This window comes from Chrysochloris asiatica, unplaced genomic scaffold (genome assembly GCF_000296735.1).
Source record: "Chrysochloris asiatica unplaced genomic scaffold, ChrAsi1.0 scaffold00006, whole genome shotgun sequence".
NCBI lineage: Eukaryota > Metazoa > Chordata > Mammalia > Afrosoricida > Chrysochloridae > Chrysochloris > Chrysochloris asiatica.
In genome coordinates, this window is record NW_006408524.1 from 8,016,358 (window position 1) to 8,037,853 (window position 21,496).

The window sequence follows — 21,496 nt, forward strand, 5'->3', positions numbered from 1 at the left end:
ATATATATATATATATAACCATATAAGGGGCACAGTTATACAAACTACTTAGACATCTGGACTAAACTCCAAACTACTAGAATTGAAGGCTAAGGGCTTCAGGTGACATCTAGGTCAGTTGGAAAAACACAGTTTATAAAGATACTAGTCTCCATCCTAGTCTGATGAGTAGCATCTGGGGTCTTACCAACTTGTAAATGATCTTTTAAGAAGCAGCTATTGGTCTCTTCCTGCCTGTGGCATAGAAGAATGAAGAAAAAATGAAAACTCAAGGAAGCAATTAGTTCAAAGAATTACTGGCCCACATGAACCACAGCCTCCTTTAACCTGACACCAGAACTAGATGGTATCTAGTTACCACTAATGGCTGCTCTGACCAAGACCACAAAAGAAGTTCCTGGTCAGAACAGATTTTAAAATGTAGAACAGAATTCAAAGCCAAAAAAAGAGAGAGTGAGACTAGATTGACTGGGCGGAAAGAGACTTGAGGAAACTCTGAGACTATTTCCCTGAGAAAATCTAACTTGAAACTGAAGACACTCCCAGAGGCACCTTCCAGCAACATCCTAGATGGGAGTAAAAAGTAAACAATGTGGGAAAGCATGCTCCTCAGAACAATCAAGCATAGAGACCAAAGGACAACATTTCCACAGAAAAGACAGGGAAACAAGGAAATTAAAAGAATGAAAATAGGGAACCAGGGAAGAAATGGGAAGAGTCCTGACGTACTGTGAGGATTGTAGCCAATGTCTGGAACAATATGTGTATAAACTGACTGGGAAGGAGCTCTGGTAGCGTAGTGGTTACAAATCGGGCTGTGAACCATAAGGTCAGCAGTTCAAACTCACTTTACAGGGTCCTTAGGAGTGGAAACAAGCACTTAACAACAAGAACAACAACAACTTTTCAAAAGTAAATTTCTAGACCTGTCTTCCAAGGTGGTTTTCAAGCTAGCAACCTTTCAGGTAGTAGCGGAGCACTTAACTGTTTGCTCCACCCAGGAGCTCCAAAATTATCTATAGTGTTGTTGTCAAGTTAAATCCAGTCAGTTCCAACTCATAGCAATCCTTTACAGGGTTTCTGAGGAGTGGTTGGTGAGTTTTGAACCGCCAACCTTGCGGTCTAAAGCTTATCCTCTAGGGCCACACCAGGACTCCAAAATTGCATATACATACATTGAAAACGATCAGATGATAGAGAGCACCAACCATTCCATCGGGGAAAGCTGAGGGAGGTCTGCTTTCATAAAGATCACAGCCTTCAAAGCCCTACTCTGCCCTATGGGGCTGCCGTGAGTCCTAAGACTCAATATAGCAATTGATTTGGCTCTTAGATATTATTGGTGCTATTGGTAGCGTAGTGGTTACGAATCGGGCTGTGAACCTTAAGGTCAGCAGTTCGAAACTACCAGGCGCTCCGCAGGAGAAAGATGAGGCTTTCTACTCCCGTAAAGATTTACACCCTCGGAAACCCTGTACAGGGTCGCTATGGGTCGGAACCGACTCGACGGCACTTAACAACAACAACATCATTGCTTTCTCTCAAAAATATTTTAAAGACCTTAGGAAGAAAATAGTGAATTATATTTATCCAGACATTTACTATTTGTTATCTTTCCTTCATTCCTGATGTAGCCAATTTCCTTGGGTCACCATTTTCCTTTTGTATAAAGAACTTCTTTTAATAATTCTTTCAGAGTAGGTCAGCTGGCTGAAAACTCTCTTAGGCTTTCTTCTTCTGAGACTATTTTTAAACTTTCATTTCTTAAGGATATTCCCATTGGATAAGTAATTCTGAGATGAAAATTCTTATCTTTCAACATTTTAAACATGTTGTGCCATTTTGTTCTGGCCTTTAGTTTTCTGACAAGAAATCTGCAGTCAATTGAATCACTGTTCCCTTACATGCAGTATGTCATTTTATCCGGGTGCTTTCAGGACTTTTTCTTGGTCTTTTGTTCTTAGGCATTTGATTTTAATGTATTTGGACATGAGTTTCTTTGGGTTTATCATGTTTGAGGTTATGCCTTTCATAAAATTTGGGAAGTTTTTGATGATTACTTCTTCAAATACTTTTTTTAGCACCATATTCTTTGTCGTCTTCTTTTAGGACTATAAGAAACCCTGGTGGCACGGTGGTTAAGCACACAGTTGCTAAGTGAAAGGTTGCTCGTTGGAGACTACAGACTACCACTCCATGGGAGAAAGATGGAGCAGTATGCTTTCATAAAGATTATAGCCTTCAAAACCCTACAGAGAACTTCTAGCCTGTCCTCTAGGGATGCATTGAGTCAAAATCAATGGGAATTGGTTGGCTTTTTATCTATTATTGATAATATATAATGAGTACTCCACAGGTCCATGGGATCTGATTTTTGTGTTTATTGGTTTGTTCTTTATTTGTTTGGGGTTGTTTTAGAAATACTGTTTCTTTCTTGCTCAGCTTGGATAATTTCTGTTGCTCTGTCTTCAAACTCCCTATTTTCTTTCAATCTTCAGTGTGCCACTGCACCCATTCAATGGAATTTACATTTGTTTCTTTTTCATATCATCTGGTGCTTGGTTGAAAGTTACTACTTTTCCATCTATTTCAAGGTTATTTGTGACTGTTTCTTGGAGAATCATATAATAGCTACTTTAAAGTCTGTTAGATAATGCCAACATCTGTGCCATCTCAACACTGGCATTATTGTCTTTTCCCATGCAAATTCTAGTTCTTCATATATGAAGTCATTTTTTATTATGCCCAGGACATTTTGAGTAGTATGCTTTATGCCTCTGGGTCTACCCAGAATTATAGTTGTTTAGCAGCCAATCAACCTGCTTAGGTCCAGGAAGCAAGTTCTCATCTGTTTACTGTGTATTTAGGTTTAGTTTTCAAAGCCTTTACACTGCTATGTAGATCTGTCCTCTGTGTGCTCCATAGATGGATCATGCTGCTATGTGGACAGTCACCAATTTGTCAATTCAGTTCTCAGTGTAACACATGTGCTCATCAGAACCATATCTACATATGTGCACTTCAAGGGTAGCGAGTATACAAGTTCATAAACAACTCTAGGAATCACTTTCCCAAGCTTTTATTTTCCAAAACTCTCTAGTACTTTCAAATACCTCTTTTCATTCCTCTGGCCATAAAGTGGGATTCTTAGTTGCTTCACTCTGTAGCATACGTCCAGGACAGATGCTAAGTAGTAGGAATATATATATATATATAGAAAAGATCATGAGTTCAACACGCTTTTGGGGGAGCACAACTCAATGATGGGAAGAAAGTCCCCCTCCCTCAGAGGTTTAGCTCTTATTGGCACCCTTTTCTATGCTGCCACCATAGGATTCTTTGGGAGCCGTAGTGTGAGAAAATGGAAAGAAGTTTAAAAAAAAAAAAAAAACCCTCAGAATTTCCACAATCTCTAAATATTAGTTCTCTTTCATGTCCCTTGAGTTAGGAATGCAAGGCTGTACTGGAACTCTATCTTTTTTTTTTTTTAAGTTTTTATTGTGAATTGAGTGATAATTTACATCAGCAAATATCAGCTTTACATTCATCCTATCTTATTTCATTTCACTGCAATGATTTCAATCCCCTCTATGCAATGGAACTCACTCTTCCTTGGTGGTTCCAGTTTTCAGAATTCATTGTATTCAGGTGAGGGAATAATGAAACCAAAAAACAAAATAATTCATAGAGACTCTGCATAGAGTTTCCATGGTAGCAGCTAGTGGATTTGAATTGCTGATCTTGTGGTTAGCAGTCCAGTGCTTACCCTACAAGCGCAACCAGTGCTCCTTAATTGAAAACCAAGTTCCTACAGGATTTGAACCCAGAACTTCTCACATCTAAAGTGAGAGTCATATACCTAGACCAAGACTGATAAGCCACTATATAGAAAATAACCAGGATGTGTGAGGATGGTAAATTCACTGCCCACTTGGAGGTACTTCAAATTCTGCTGTTCTTCCCCAATTCACTTGCTATTTCAGAGTCTTTTACTCTTCAGTCTTGAAATAGGTACCTCATGCACTCCCTCCAAGTTTTATCATTATGTTCAGTGGAAAAGACAGGACAAAGTGTGTTTACTCCATGTTATGAAGAACCAGACTCTCCACATCTAACATTAGGTGCATGCTGTGAGCCAAGACTGTAGTGTTTTATTCATCTAATCTAATCTAAGTCTTACAAAACCCTTAAAGCTACATTGTAATCTTCCTTATATATATGAGGTAACAGATGCTTAGAGGAGATGAAGCTCCTTGCCAGAGGTCACCTGACTATAATGACAAGACTCCTAGTATGCCTTAAAAATGATGCTATAATGTATCCGGACCACCTGCTCCAAAACCAACTAAAGTACTTATTAAAATGGAAGTTTCCTGTGCCCCATCCAAGTTATACTAAATCAAAATCTCTGAGAATAGGACTCAAGAAAATTCCTTTGTAAACTGTAGTTCAGAACCAATGCATATTACTTCCAATAAAAGAAGCCTTCAGTCTAAATAACGTTTAAAAGGATGTCAGTGTGCTTCAGTAGGAATGCCCATTAGTGTTGGCATCAATCAGTTTAAAATAGGTTACATATGCTCACGTTCTTCAGTCGTCTGTATCATGTTAAGGGACATAAAATGAGATTTGTTATAAACCGAAGTTCACTTTATGTGCAGGAAGATTTCCTGAACTGTAAGTCATGAACCCAACACATTCTCCCCACTCCAACCCATGCCAATGAGAGTTCCATAACAGGAGGCATCCCCAAGTAATATACCCCAAGAGTATTAGTCAACCGGTACACCAAGTTCTATTTTGGAATGAAAAGAGGAATAAGTTAAGTCTGCTTATTCATCATAGACAATTCTAGCTCATTGCACCCTAGCTTCTCTCTTGATGGACCTTACTTAATTAAACAAAAATTTTGATAGGCTACCTGTCAAAAACTGGCAACCTCACCTTCTGTAAGGTCCGTTTGAATGATGACTCCCCTCAGTAATAAATAAATCTGAATAAGAAATACTTATAGTAATAGATACATCTGAATAAGAAATAGTTATAAAACCTTTCTCACTCGCTATATATGTATGCCTAATAGGGAAGGAGAAACTCTTGCATTAAAATCAGAAATGTCTTGTTTTGCTTTGTTGTTGTTGCAGTTTTAAGTGAAAGGAGTTTTAGGGAAAAGTGGCATGTTAGTATACAATTATGAAGGTTGGAGGAGTCAGTAAGATTGTAACATCCGCACAAGATGTCTAGTAAGTGATGTAAATAACACTATAACCCAATACGCATAACACTTTTTGTTTTCCTGAGGCTCTCAATGAGTCTGTAAATACTGCCTTTAATGGCTCATAACAAATAGTATAATTTCTAACTCACATATGGGAAAAACAAGGCCAAGAATGCCATTCTACAAAGCCCTCTGACAGTCTCTTTAAAAAAAAAAAAAGTGTAATAACACATCATAACAATAATTCACATTTTAGTTCTCAAACTTATGATAAATAGTCTGCTTTGAAATAAAATTCTTGTTTGAAAATATTCTTATAGATAATTTCGAAGAAGTTCAAAAGTTTCAAATTGATCAGCAGTAATGAATCAAAAAAATAAAAAGAATTCAGTTATTTTCAACAACAGTGAAGAATATGTCAACCAGTAATTTTCTTTCTTTTTCTTCTGCAGAAAGCAAACTCCAAAACATATGGCTCAGGAAGAAAATCTGTACTCGTTTACAGCAATGAACTGGCTTTTACATCTCTGCAGCTAGAGTACGCAAATGACTTCACAGGCAACAGCGTCCGTATGTTTCATATTTTTAACATTGACCGTTCATAATAAAGATTCTTTGATCCAAGATCAAATGTTTGAATCAATTTTCTCTACACTTACTCAGAGTCACCATTATAAAAACGCTCCTCTTTCCCACCTTAGATGTTCCAGCCCTTCCTGCAGTCAGAACTATCTCCATTTGTCACCTTCTCTACAGTTCTTTCCACCCCTTTGCTGTGGTTTTGAGCTCTGCTCGTTAACGTCGCTTATAAAGGAAGCACAGTAATAAATAATTTTTGTACATAATAAGACGACTACAATAAATAAGGTTCCCCTAAGAAATTCACAAGCATATTTAACAAAACTGAAAGCTCATGTTAATGTGGTTGGTACAAAAATGGAACTTTCAATCAGAATAAAATCCCCAATAGATGAGGACTTTGCCAACATGTAAGAAAAATAAGAGCAAAAATGTAAATAGATGCTTTTAAAACTAAAAGAAATCACATTTCTGGGATTAGAACAGGAGAAAGTGAACTGCAACCTAATGCACTGATTGGAAACAAAGACAAAAATTTTGAATAAATAGAAAAATATCAAATCAAAAAATAAAAAGTATAGTCAGTGCTAGAAAGGTAGTGTATCTGCAACATAACATTATTATTTTAACTGATTCCAAGACTTTTTTTTTTAAGGCATTCCTTAGAAGCAGCATTTTGGATATAACTTTAATTGATAACGTGAATTTCACAGAAATCTACTCATTAAACAAAGGCAGTTCTGGTGTGGCACTGGGGGTTAATGCACTGGTCTGCAAAATCACTTGAATCGCAAGGTTAGCAGTTCAAGCTTACCAGTCCTCCTTGGAAACCCTATACAGGGTCACTATAGGTCAGAATCGACTCGATGGCACTTAACACAACAACAATATATAAAAAAAGTATTGTTGCTGTTTTAAGTTTTTCAATGGAAAATGGAGTAATGTGGTAGTAGATCAATATTTTCATAGTTTTCGTATTTTTTGCCTAATTAAACCGCAAATGGTTAAAAAAATAATAATACATGTTAAAAATTTCTGTAACATGGATTTTGCTTTCACATTTTGTTTTAGGGAAATATAAGCTCCTATGATTCTTGATTTCAAAATATAGCTAGAGTATGCCAAATGTTGAATCAGCCTTATTCCTTACAATTTATCAATATGAAGATTGTATACTTCTTGGTGCCAACCCAGGAAATCCTGAGTTGAATATGGAACAACATTTGTTTGAAGCAATATTGAACTTTCCTGACTTTATACAAAATGAGTTAGTGCATATATCACCGAATCCCTCCCAATGATTATAGATTACCTTGCACATGGTAGCAAACTGTTGGTTATTTCCTGATCCAACTACAAGATAGCCATCCTTGGTTTTAAAAGCCTAAAATAAACAAATACATATATAAATATATACATAGATATATTGAGATATTATAAAAACCTAATTTCTAAAAGTTCAATATAGAAAGTTTTATTGAACTGCAATATTATTAATTACTTCAATATCAAAGAGTAGTAATAGTATCTGTTTCTATTATACATGCAGAATTGTTTTCATTTGGGATTTTCATAGGAATTTCCAGCTCTTCTACTACTTGCAGGAAGAAGAGTGAGTTAGAAAAATAGGAAAAACACTGTAATTTTACTTTAACCCATAAAGTAGAATTCTGTATTCAATATACCCAAAAGTAAAACTATTTACGGCTGACATGCCCATTCCAACTCATAATGAACCTGTAAGGACAGAGTAGATATACTTCATAGGGTTTCTGAGACTGTAAATATTAGCAAGGACAGTCTCATCATTCTCTTGCAGAGCAAATGGTTTGTTTGAACCACCAACCTTGCAGTTAGCAGCCCAACACTTAACCCACTACATCACCAGGGTTTCTTGTATTTTATATAATATGAAGAAATGTTAGGGCAAAGATCAAGAGGATACACCATTTCCTACGAAGTGCAAAAAGAAGAGAAAAAAAAAAAGGAAAGCAGGTTGGGAAAAAGGAAGGAAGAGAGGGAGGCAAGGCATGGGAGGGTAGGGTGGGGAGGAAGCGGGAAGGAAAGGCAAGCAACCTGTTGGATGTACAGTTCTTCTTTGAAGATCTCAGATGTTAAACATTTGGGAAACATACTATGCAGTAAGTGGAAAATGGTATACCAGGATTCCGCTAGACATTATGTGGCCTTTTGTACCTGAAAATGTGTGACCCTTTTTGGAGATACAAGAGGGCTTCAAAAAGTTCATGGAAAAGTAGATTAAAAGACAAGATCATACTTTCGCGAATTGTTTGAAGTCCCCTTATGTGTTAATATAACTGTCCTATAAATAATTGGCATTCCACCATCCATAGCCCTACCTTGTCTGGAGAGTTTTTCAACACTCCCTTTTCCCAATTTGATCACAGTGCAGGTTAAAGAAACCAAACTTTACCCTCAGAGGCATCATTGCAACTTTCCTTAAGTAAATGACTCTCTTTGCTTTCCTTCCTTTCTACCTCAAAATTACTGTGTGTCTACTTTTTCTTTACTTCCTCTAGCCTCTGGGGGGTGGGGTAGCCTTTAGTCCTGGTGCAGCATTGTAAGATAACCACAGGACTGCCGACAACAAGGTTGGTGATTCAAACCCACCAGCTGCACCTTAGGAATCCTATACAGAGTTGCTATGAGTTGCAACTCACTCAAGACACTTAACAATGACTACCTTCCTTCGGAACCGACTCGATAGCACATAACAACAACCTTCCTTTTAGGATTTATTTCTATGTTAATGTCCTTGGTCCTACTTTTTCCCATGTCCTGCAGAACCTTCTTCGGTCACCTTGAATATTGTCATTTCCATTTCATCCTTAGTTTCTGTATATATATAGGCACAAGTCTGCACTAAAAGTATCTATAGGCAACAAAATAACACTCCCATTGATGCTGATACACTTCTTAAGTATCTTGAATTTTTCTTCCTTCCTCCCATCTCCAAATGATGTAAAAGTGCCACCTGCCTACAACTCCTCACCAACCACCGCCTTCCAAGATCCTTTGTTATCAGTTTTTTTTATCCTATACTAGATTTATACTAGTCCAGTAGGATAAGCACTGGACTGCCAGCCACAAGGTCAGCTGTTCAAAACCACCAGCTGCTCCTCAGAAACCCTATATAGGGTCACTACGGGTCAGAACTGACTTGATGGCACCTAGCAAGGACATACCAGGCTGAAGTTATTAATTATTTGGCCGCTCTGCACTATTTGGTACTGTCTGCTCTATAGGCTCTGCCCCGGTTCTTTTCCTAGCGCTTTGACCGCTCTTCCATGTGCCACTTTTGCAGAATTTTCTTCTCCTCAACTTTCCACATTCCTTCAGGATTTGTCTTTGGTCTTTCACTCATTTGCTTCTTTTATATAGAATTTGCTCTAATATACTAGCCAGTAGCCACTATTTCAACTATTTAACCTGAAATAAATTGAGTTGTTGTTGTTATGTGCTGTGGAGTCGGCTCCGACCCATAGCGACCCTGTAAATGGTTTCTGAGGCAGTAAATCTTTACGGGAGCAGAAAGCTTCATCTTCCTCCCGTGGAACTTCTGGTAGTTTCGAACTGCTGACCTTGAGGTTGATAGCCCAACTCTAGCCACTACGCTACTATTTACAAAATGCCACGTATCATATTTATTTGCTATATCCAGAATAAGCAAATTCATAGAAAGTGAAGGTAAATTGGTGATTATCTAGGGCTGAGTAGCATACTGGTTATGAGTTAGGCTTCTAACCGTAAGGTCAGCAGTTTGAAACTACCAGCTGGTCTGCAGGAGAAAGATGGGGCTTTCTGCTCCCATAAAGATTTATAACCTCGGAAACCCTGTACAGGGTCGCTGTGGGTAAAACCGATTCAACAGCACATAACCACCACCACCAGGGCTGAGAAGGTTGAGGAGAAATGGGGTTTAACTGGTAATAGGGGCGGGATTTTTTTGTTGGGATGATAAAAATGTTCTAAAATTGATGGCAATGATGGCTGGACAACTTAGTGAGTACGTTAAAAATGGCACTGAGTGAATTATGTTGTTGTTATTGTTGAGTGCCGCCTCATCAGTTCTGACTCATAGTGACCCTGTATAGGGTTTCTAAGGAGTGGCCAGCGGATTTGAACTACCAACCTGTGGTTAGCAGTCGAGTGTTGATCCTACAACACCACACAAGGAAGAGTATGTGAATTACATCTTAATAAAGTTAGTATTTAAAGGAAAAGTTCCATTTCACAGTCACAGTTGCCACATTCCACGCACAAAATAGCTACATGTGGCTAGTGATCTCCATCATCACAGATTAATTGTATCATTTTTCCTTTATTCTTTTTACTAAGCTTTTCATGATATCTAAAGAATGTTAAGCAATTAACAAAGAGAGTAAAGTGATAATGCATCAATCACATGATTGCCCCTGTAATGTAAACTCTTGGCTGAAATGAATCTCAAGCACAGTACTATAACAAGGCATTATTCTATTGACACTTTTGTATGATTTGGTAAGGAATGTTATTAAGAAGATACTACATGAACTATTTTAAATCTAGATTTCTCTTCACCACAGGGACAAAAGCAAAGTTATTGCTATAAATAGTGTACTAGTGGTGCTGTGGGTTAATGTGCCAGACTGCAAAGCTGTTTGAACTGCAAGGTCGGTGGTTCAAACTCACCAGCTGCTCCTTGGAAACCCTATACAGGGTCACTGTGGGTCGGAATCGACTAGATGGCACTTAACAACAAGTCTTTCTTAGACTATGGGAAGAGAATCTGCAAAAGAGATCTCAGTGAAGGACAAAGGATACTTGAGCTGGGACTTCCTAAAGCATCATTTATAACCATAAACTTATGTAGGTTGCTTGTTTCCTTGCTTTCAGTGCGGGGGTGAGAAAGGGAGACAAGTGAGGAGTGGGTAACTGTGAAGTCATAATCTAAGGGCCAACTCTAGTGTGAAGAAATGTTCTCATAATTTTGGATCTGTGACATGTACCACAAGTTTATGCTCATTTGAGTGCTCATTTCTTTATAATAAATAAAGAAATGCCACCATCATAGTCATGAAATATGTTTACCAAAAAATATTTAAAATTTTAAAGCAGAGATAACTAGTAAATGATCATGAGAAAATAAAGACAGAATAGATACATTTTAAATATGTTTTGGAATAAGTAAAACATTGTCACGCTAGAAATTTGAGCAATTAAAAATAAACAAAGGGAAAGAGAGAAAAAAATTAATGAACTAGAAAACACAACTGTAAGTTGTTGTTGTTGTTAGGCGCCATCGAGAAGGTACCAACCCATAGCGACCTTATGCACAACAGAACGAAACACTGCCCGATCCTGGGCCAACCTCACCACTGTAAGTAAGTAAGATACCTACAGTATCTTACAACTGTAAATAAGACAGACTTTTTTATTCATTGTTTTAAAATTCATATCTTACTATGAATAAATTTCTATTATGCTTGGTTTAATTTAATATCTTATTGTAAGAATTTTTTAATGTTATTGTTTTAATGCCTTAAGTTTCCATTTCAAAATTGATATAACCTTTTCCAGTTTAACAAAACTGGAGGGTATTTTTGTTTTATTTTGTAATTCTAAACAAACCCTATATCATATAGTCAATATCACAAAAAAATATTTACTGTCACAGTGAAATTCTGAAATAAAATATGTTAGGGGCTGTTCAATCAGTTCTGACTCAGCACAACAGATGAAACATAGCCCAGTCCTGAATGATCCTCACAACTGTTGTTAAGTTTGAGTCCATTGTTGCAGCCACTGTGTCAATCTATGTCGTTAGAGGTCTTCCTTTTTTTTCCCTGTATGTTTTTCTCTGTATGTATGATGTCCTTCTCTAGGGACTGGTCTCTTCTCATAACAAGTCCAAAGTATGAGAGAGGAATGAAGTCTGGCCATCGTGGCTTCTAAGGAACATTCTGGCTGCACTTCTTCCAACACAGATTTGCTTATTCTTCTGGCTGTGTGTGGTACTTTTAATATTCTTCTCCAGCACTATAATTCAAATGCCTTGATTCTTCTAGGGTCTTCCTTATTTGTTGTCCAATTTTCGTATGCATTATGTGACTATTAAAAAATACCATGACTTGGATCAGGTGCATCTTAGTCTTAAAACTGATATATATCTTTGCTCTTTGGCACATTAAGGAGGTATTTTTAAAGTCACCCTTGCCCCACCAAAACATGAAAACTACAGAAGCAAAGTGAATTTCATTTCTACCATTTACTTAAGCTGTATAATACCAGGCAAACGACATAATCTCAGGGTCTCAATTTTACTTCAGTAGAACTGCGATGCTCAATGCCTATCTTAACAACAACAACAATCTTTAGAGCTATTATGATAACTAAAATTCATAAAAGAACATTTATTCATATATGGAACAAATATGTATTAACATCATTTACTATGTGTCCGGCTTTGGGTAGAAAATGACCAGCAAAATTACTATTGCATTTTTCCACAGGAGACTTCTAGTCCACTAAAGCATCCAGCAATCAAACAATTACAGACGGTGACAAATGCTGGCAAGGAAAAGTGCAAACCTCAATAAAATCTTACAAAAGATAAAACTAATTTTATCTTGGTTGGGGATATCATTTTAAAAAAAAAAAAGTGGTTTCTAAACTAAAATCTAAAAATTTAAAGGCATTAACTAGGAAATTCGCTTGGAAAAAAGGTCAATGCCAGGAGGGGAATTGCATGTACAAAGGACCTGAGGTGGAAAGGAGAAACAAGCATTGAGAGAAAGAGAGGAGTTGAGGGTGAAGAGATAAGCAGGAGCCAGATGAAATCAAAGGTCATCTAAAATATATAATTAATCATAAAACTAACAAGAAGTCACTAAAAGAATGACTTGATCAATCAGGTTTGTACAAGAGGACTTCAAGTAGTTCATAGAAACATTCCAGTATCTTCTAAATACATATTTCCACAAACTTTTTGAATCCCCTCACATTTGTAAAGCATCCTTCAGGCTACAATGTGGAGGACAGATTAGAGGATAAGATTAGAAATGAAAAGGCCAGTTCAAATTATCATGGCAAGGTACAATGTTAGATAGAGCCTTAACATTTGAGATGAAAGGAAATAGACTCAAGAAATATTTAGGTGGTAAAATCTACTGCTGTAGGCAATGGATTATATATGATGGTTGAGGGTGGAGCATTGATGAAAAGGCAGATGGCATTGGTGAAATGCAGGTTTCTGAGGAGCTTTTGAGATATTACAGTGGAAATGTCAAATTAGAAGACTGGGTACCAAATAAAGTCTGAAACATAGTTAAGAATTTGGAAGTCATTTGCTAATTATCTATAGCTAAAGCCATCACATAGCTAAAAGTCATTTAGAAATAAAGTTAAGACTGTAGATTAGGAAGTTAAAAGAAGCAAGCGATGAGTCTTCAGACAACTCTACATGAAATCCAGGCAAAATAGGAGTAGCTAGAGGGTAAGATGAGGACTACAGGATCAAAAGCTGTTCTGCTGGCTTGATGGGGACAGAAGGCAGTTTTTTAGAGGATCAAGGATTCAGTCTCCATTAAAAGATGGGGAAAGTGCATGCAAGCTTTTTGAAAAGCTTGATTGTGAAGAGAAATAATAAGTTAAGGATGGGAGGAAAAAATAGGGCCAATGAAAAGCCTAGGGATATTGAAATAATGATAAATAGACTCCAGTACTCAAGAAAGAAGCCAAAAGTAAAAGGCAGAGGATGAGATCGGGCAGATAGAAGGGCTAGCCTCCCAGAGGAGAAGAGTGCTCTCAGGACTTAAATGTGAGAGAACTAACACAGGAGGATCACAGATATAGATGCAGGTCACTATGGAGATTTCATGGTGTCAACTGAGGAAATTCTTATTGGATGCTTCTGTTGTCTTACAAAATAGAGGATGAGGTATTAACTGAGAATAGGATTATGGGACTGGAAAGCAGAAAAGAGTGTGAAAGCAGAGTGAACAGATAAGCACAATTGGGTTACTGAAGTGTTAAGAACCAATTGAGTGATTTCCTCCATCACTTATCAGTTATCCAGACACAGAATACATGGATATTTGCATTCAATTGGCTTAAATGTTATCAGATGAATGTTGCAAGGAGATGCAGGGTTGGGAAAGTTAGAAAATTAGCTAGAATGGGCTTTTAGAAAAGGAAGTAGATGATAAAGAATGGGGAATGAGGTTATGGATAGGACATCAATAGATAAGATGTCCTGTTGAAGTCAAAGGACACTCATAAAGGGAGTAGTTGAATAAGTAAAGTAGAAGTAAAGGAGATTATGGTCAGAGCGTAAATTCCTTGATTCAGAGATTATAGAAGTGAAGCTGTTTCAGATAATACCTAGAGAATCACACTGTGAAGTGCCTAGAAGAGTTCCTGGTACCAGGTAGAGATTAATGTTATTATTAAATCGTTACTAATATGCTTCCAGGAGTCCTGGTGTGGCGCTGTGGGTTAATGCGTCAGACTGCAAAGTCGTTTGAACTGCAAGGTCGGTGGTTCAAGCTCACCAGCTGCTCCTCAGAAATCCTATACAGGGTTGTTATGAGTTGGAATTGACTTGACGGCACTTAACACCACCAACAGCAATATGCTTTCTTGGAGTCCTGGTGTGGCGCTGTGGCTTAATGCACCAGACTGCAAAGCCTTTTGAACTGCAAGGTCGGCAGTTCAAGTTCACCAACCACTCCTCAGAAACCCATACAGGGTTGCTATGGGTCAGAATCAACTTGACAGCACTTAACAACGACAACAATGTGCTTCCTTGATGAATTGTGGTGTTGGCAAAGAATATTGAATACATCATGAATATCCAGAACAACAACAACAACAAAAAATATGTCTTGAAATGTTCCTTTGAAGCAATAGCAAGGATGGTAAGACTTTCTTTCCTGTAAATGGCACATGTTAACAGGAAGGGCCAATCCCTGAGGAAGAACATTATGCTTGATAAAGCTAAGGGACAGCATAAAAGAGGAAGACTCTCAGCAAGATGGAGTGACACAACTGCTTCAACAGTGGGCTCAAACCTAGCAACAACTGTGAGGATGGCGTAGGAGCAGATAGTGTTTCATTCTGTTGTACATAAGGTTGCTATGAATTGGAATTGACCCAATGATACAACCTACTGGTCCCACATAAATGAAACTCCCCCGTGCCTTCTAAGCTCCTAGCACCTGAGTATCAAACCCTCATTTACTCATCCACTCAAAACTATTCCTCATTCTTCCCTCCCACTTCCTTGCCCCCTTGCCATGCACACACTCTACTAGCAGCCTTGTATATCTCAGGGGAAACTGCAAACATTCACAGCTGAGAGTTTCTCAATAAGGAATCCAGGGGTCTGGAGGAAAGAAACGATTGTTTCTGCTTACAATGATAAACAGACAGCATCAGGAACAAGTGTCTACAGGAAATCTGCTGAGGAAACCGCTTAAGAAACAGTCTTTTCTCAGAGAAAACCAGATTTTATTGTCCCTGAGGAAAGAAATGTTTCTCATTATGAGCTATAATTATTCAAAGGTGACAAATTTCATTGGTAGAGATGCCAAACAGACATTATATGACTTTTTTCACACGACACTCCTCTAGAGGTAGTTGTTTTTCACACTGAAAGAATATCCATATGTCAATGGGTTAGATTTCCAATGAAACAAGAACTTCTTGGGTAAAATGGAAGACATGAAAGACCCAGTTTAGTTATTGTCACTGGAACAGTTTCAGATATAAAATATGACTGTACCTCAGGGATTGAGGAGTGGGGACGTAAGTACAGGAGTAAAAAATACTAAGTAGATGTGAAGGCAGAGAAATAAAGGGATCACTCTGATATTCCCATTGTTCTTGGACTTCTTCTCAGAGTCTATGCTTTCTGAGCTTCCAGGATATGATCATATCCTAGTTACTGAACTGACTAAAGATAAAAATCAGAAGGACTCCAAAAGTCCTACGTCCCATTTTTCAGCTACTCAGAAGGAAATAAAGAGGGAAGTAAAATTGGATGTCACCGTGTCACTTTCTTAAGCTACCACATCAATGCATACAGTATTTTCTTTAGTCTAAATAAAGCACATATAGTAATGTGTCTATTTCAAAACCAAAAGTATGAGCTTCAAACCTTCTTGGAGCTACTTAATTTTTTAACAAGATTTTCTTCCACAAAAGGTAACCATTGCTAAATGACTTCATCAGCCACTGGAAAAAGACATTCCATGAAGTTTAACTTACTGCTATGAGAATGTTTTCTGGAATGTCAAGCAGTTACTTCTGGGTCTGTGCTGGTGCATTGTGACAGATATAGAACACTATTTCCCACCACTGACAGTTCAGTTCACCTTATGGCGCTGGAGCCAGACTGGGCCAGATGGCAATGAGGTACAAAGTGCTTACAACCCAAGAACAATGTCATCTAAGGGATGGGAGCTATGCAGCAGCAAATGAGAAATGAGCCCAGGACACTCCAAATTCACCCACTACCTATTTGGCCGTCTGTACATTTTTCCACATATAAACCATTTGAGAACATTTCTAAATTCAACCCTTGCCTTGCATTGCAAAATTTCAGAGTAGCCACCAAAACTTCGGGCTTTGTTATTGGTGCCGTTAACTGCTGTTGAGTCGGTTTTGACTCGAAGCAAACTTGTAAAGGGTTTCAGATTAAACATCTGGTGGGTTTGAACTGCCAATGTCACCAATTACATAGGATATTAAATGAGGAAGAGACAAACTCTTCGATGAATGGTGCTGACAAAACTGGAAATCCATCTGCAGACAGATGAAACAACACCCATATCTTACACCATGTACAAAACCAAGGATGGACTACATGGATTAACAACCTAAATGTAAAACCCAGAACTGTAAAGACCACCAATAAAGAAATAAGGACAAACGTAAAGACTGAACAAGACAAAAATGCACTGTCAGACATTTCTGAAAACATGCCATCTAGATGACTTGGAACTCATAGAAATTATACACACATTAAAAGTTTTCACCAAAAAAGTAAAAAGAGAAGTGACAAACTGGGGGTGGGTGAAGGGGGAAAGGATGGTAATGATAAGGGACTAAGTCTAAATTTTATAGAACACTTAACACCTCAACAAAAGAAGACAAATAATCCAATTTAAAAACAGACAAAAGACATGAACAGACATTTCACCTGAAAGAAGACATTCAGGAAGCCAACAAACATGAAGAAATGCTCGCAATCAGCCACTGTTGTTGTTAAATGCTGTTGAGTCAGTTTGAACTCATAACCATATAGGGTTTCTAGGAGCTCCCAGTGGGTTTGAACTGCTGACCTTGTGATTCACAGTCCAGGGCTTATCCTACAGTGCCACACCAGGAGAATTAATTATATTAAAAACATATTATTAAATCAGATCATTGGGAATAGCTTCCCCAAAGAGCCTACCATTAGAGAGATGCAAATCAAAACAACAATGAGATGTTATCTTAACCCAGCATTAACAGCAAAGTTCACAAAAACAAATTAACAAAAACTGGCAAGGGAGTGGAACGACTAGGACCCTCCTATACTGCTAGCTGGGCTGTAAAATGGTGCAACCACTGTAGAAAATGGTATGACAGTTCCTCAAAAAAACAAAAGCCTTGTGACTGAGCATTCCTTTGACTTAGTATATATCCACAAGGTACAAGAGGGGTTGAATGAATAGATATATGTACAACCATGTTCATTACAGCACTAATAACAACAATAGTACAAAAAAATGAAAAATGCAGACAGCTTAAATGCCCATCAATGGAAGAATGAGTAAACAAATTTTGACACATACACATAATGAAATACTAAACAACATTGAAGAATAATAATGAAATATCTTCTAGCATGTATGAACACGGAGGACATCATGCTAAATGAAAATAGTCCATCACAAAAAGAAAACACTGTATTGAAACCACTATTATAAAAAGTCAAGAAAAAGTTATCATGCTAAAAGAAACTGGCAGGGAAGTAATGCATATTTATTTTCTCCTTAAAAAAAAAAAAGAGCTTATACATTATTTTCATTTGAAACACAAAAGCAAAGTTATTAGGGCAACATCTTCTGTGTTGCAACATGTTAACTATTGGACAGTCTGACCTCTTATTACAAATAAGTAAGTAAGTAAATAAATAAATAAAAGAAACATTATTTGATGGTTACAAGGGGTGGGAGAGAAGGAAGAATAATTTACTGGCTAGTGGATAGACACATGTTAACTTGGGTGACAGGGAAGGTAATATACAAGAGGGTGGTCAGCAGAAGAATGATGAAGACAGGGGAAGGAGTGCAAATACTAGAAGGCAAAGAGATAAATACTATTATATTCTGTTATATATGGAGCCAGCTGTAGTGCTTTAGGATACGCATTGGACTGCTAACCATAAGATTGGAAATTCACATCCACCTGTCATCCTAAGAAACCCTATGCAGGGTCAATTTGAGTCAGAACCAACTTGATAGTACTTAACAACAACAATATTGTTACATCCACAATTGTGCAATTACAGTGATCTATGGGTAGACACATGGATAGATACACAGGCTGAATGCATGTGGAAGAGATACAAAGGTTTGATAGAGGTTATTTGTGCATGCGTATTACCTTGGCTGCAAGCATATCCATGAAGGTAGAACAGCATACAGGGGTAAAATGATGAAAATTTCTTAGACATTACCAAACATTTTGATGGAATTAATTGCTGGGCTTAAGAGATCAGGATCATACTTTCAGGGGACACCATGGTCCACAAAGACAATGTTGTGCATCCTACTTTTGTCAATAGCAACTGGGATCTTAAAAGCTCAGGAACATCCATCTAAGGAGCAACTATTGCTCTTTCCTTATGCACAGGAAAAAAAAGGGATGAAAAATGAAGATGCTTATAAATGATTAATCCAACGGGCCATATGAGCATTAGTCTCCATGACCCTGAAAACAAAACTAAATGGTGCCTTGCTACCACTACCTGCTGCTCTGAAAGGATTCACAATAGAAGCACCTGCACAAAGTGAGAGGAAGTATACAACAAAACTCAAAATTATAAAATTATAAAAAGATCAGGCTTACTAGTCAGAAAGAGACTGGAGGAACCCAAGACTGTGGCCTTTGGACACTGTGGCCTTCAGAACTGGAACTGAACTCACCCTTGTGAGTAGATAGGGGGGGACACCAAAGCTAGTGAGGAATGTACACCATAGACTGTCAACCCTTCAACCTCAAAAGGGCAGCATTTACCTACAGACAATTTTCAGAAGGGATGGGAAAGAAGGAGGAATGGAAACAAGAATCAGAGGGACCAAGTTACATTAAGGGGATTATATTCATGGAAAGTAAAATGAAGAAGATGATTTGTTGAATGTAAAACAGATGATCTGCTCTGTAAATCTTCACTTAGTTCACAATAAAAAGTTTTTAAAAATTAAGTATTTAAAGATAAATGGGAGTAGAATGAGAAAAGCATCACAGAATTTTGACATAATCATTCTTCAAAGTTCTAAAGCAGGAAGTTGGTGCCCTGAAATATACAGTCAGAAACTGTAAAGTCCCAATTCTAGGAATGAGGTTCAGAGACAAGGTGCCAAATCCCCGTATGAGAAACTGTGAAAGCAAGGCAAAGAGTAGAGAGATAGGAACCAATGAGTTAACTAAATGGGAAACTCAGAGAATGCAGGCAATAAATGAAGTTCAAGCTTCTGAACAAAGGCATATGAAGAAAGAGTGGTATCTGGCTAGTGCAGGAGTTTGAATAAGAGATAGGAGCAACTTAAAGTCCAACATGTTAGTAACTATACCCAGGATCCAGGACAATATCTGACATATAATTGGAACTTAACAGAAGGCACTGGAATTGATGGAATACAAATTGAAATCTATCACCAAACTGATGCAGCACTAGAGGCACTCACTCATCTATGCTAAGAAATTAGGAAGACAGCTACCTGACCAACTGACTAGACAAGCTCCATATGTATGCCCATTCCAAAGAGAGGTGATCCAACGGAATGCAGAAATCATCAGGTAATGCCATTAATAACCCATGCAAGTAAAAGTTTGCTAAAAATATTTCAAAATGGCTGCAACAGTGCATTAGTTCTGATAGGGAACTATCAGAGGTTCAAGTTAGATTCTGTTGAGAACATGGAATGAAGGATATCAATGCTGACATCAGGTGCATCTTGGCTGCAAGCAGAGAATACCATAAAGATGTTTACTTGTGCTTTATTGACAATACAAAGATTTTTGACTTTGTGGCTCATGAGAAGCTATGGACAGCCTTGAGGAAAATGAGTATTCCAGAACACTTAATTGTGCTCATGAGGAAACTATACATAGACAAAGATGCACTCGTTCAAACAGAACAAAGGAACACCAAAGGTCTTAAAATCAGGAAAGGTGTGCACCAGGGTTGTATTCTTTTACCATACTTATTCAATCCATATGCTGAGCAAATAATCTGAGAAACTGGATTACATGAAGAAGAATGTGACATTAAGGATTGGAGGAAAACAACCTGCAATATGAAGATGATACAATCTTGCTTTTTGAAAGCAAACAGTATTTAAAATACTTACTGATGAAGATCAAAGATCACTGCATGTGTTTCACCTCAATGTAAAGAAAACAAAAACACTCACCACTGGACCAATAAATAAAATAATGAAAAATAGAGAAAAGATTGAAGTTCTCAAAGACTTCATTTTGTTTGGATCCACCATCAACATTCCTGGAAGCAGCAGTCAAGAAATCAAATGATGTATTGCATTAGGTAATCTGCTGCATAAGATCTCTTTAAAGTGTTCAAGAACAAAGATGTCAGTTTGAGGACTAAGGTGCACCTGATCCTCAAATTTCAGTAGCCTCAGGTGCATGTGAATGTTAGACAATGAGTAAGGAAGACCATAGAAGAATTGATGCTTTTGAGTTCTGGTGTTGGAGAAAAATATGAAGAGTACCATGGAGTGCCAGAAGAACAAACAAATCTGTGTTGGAAGAAGTACAGCCAGAATGCTCCTTAGAAGCCAGGATGGTGAGTCTTCGTCTCTCATCCTTTGGACATATTGTCAGGATGGATCAGTTACTGGAGAAGGACATCATACGTGGTAAAGTGGAGGGTCAGAGAAAAAGAGGAAGGCCAATGACATGGATTGGCACAGTGGCAGCAGCAGTGGGTCAAGGGTGAAAATGATTATGAAGTTGGCGCAGGACCAGGCAGTGTTTTGTTACTGTTTTGTTCTGTTGTGCATACTGTCGCTATGAGTCAGAACCGACTCGACAACACCACACAACATTTTAAAAATTAATATTGTTGTATGCATGCTGAATCCCAGAAACCTAGACAATTTAAGAAATGTTATTTATTGGTCAGTTTGAACTGCAAGGTCAGTGGTTCAAACTCACCAACCACTCCTCAGAAACCCTGTACAGGGTTGCTATGAGTCTAAACTGACTTGATGGCAGTTAACATCAGAACAACAACAATCAGTGTTTCTAAGGTGTGGCTGGTGAGTTTGAGCCACCAACTTTGAGGTTAGCAGTCCAGTGCTTATCCTACAACACCAGACCAGTTAACCTAAGAATCACTGTTGTTTTTGTTAAGTGCCACTGAGTCAGTTTCAACTCACAGGGAGTCTGAATAAGGTTTTCTTG

The 21,496-nt window shown here is 37.8% G+C and overlaps 1 protein-coding gene across 1 annotated transcript in view; it reads right to left on the reverse strand.

Moving 5' to 3' along the window:
- Window positions 1-21,496, reverse strand: part of LOC102820687 (succinate--hydroxymethylglutarate CoA-transferase-like) — a 1,213,992-nt gene that overhangs the window by 731,622 nt on the left and 460,874 nt on the right. The window contains 1 exon segment of the mRNA XM_006832262.1: window positions 7,110-7,181. Coding sequence (XP_006832325.1) covers window positions 7,110-7,181 — 72 coding nt within the window.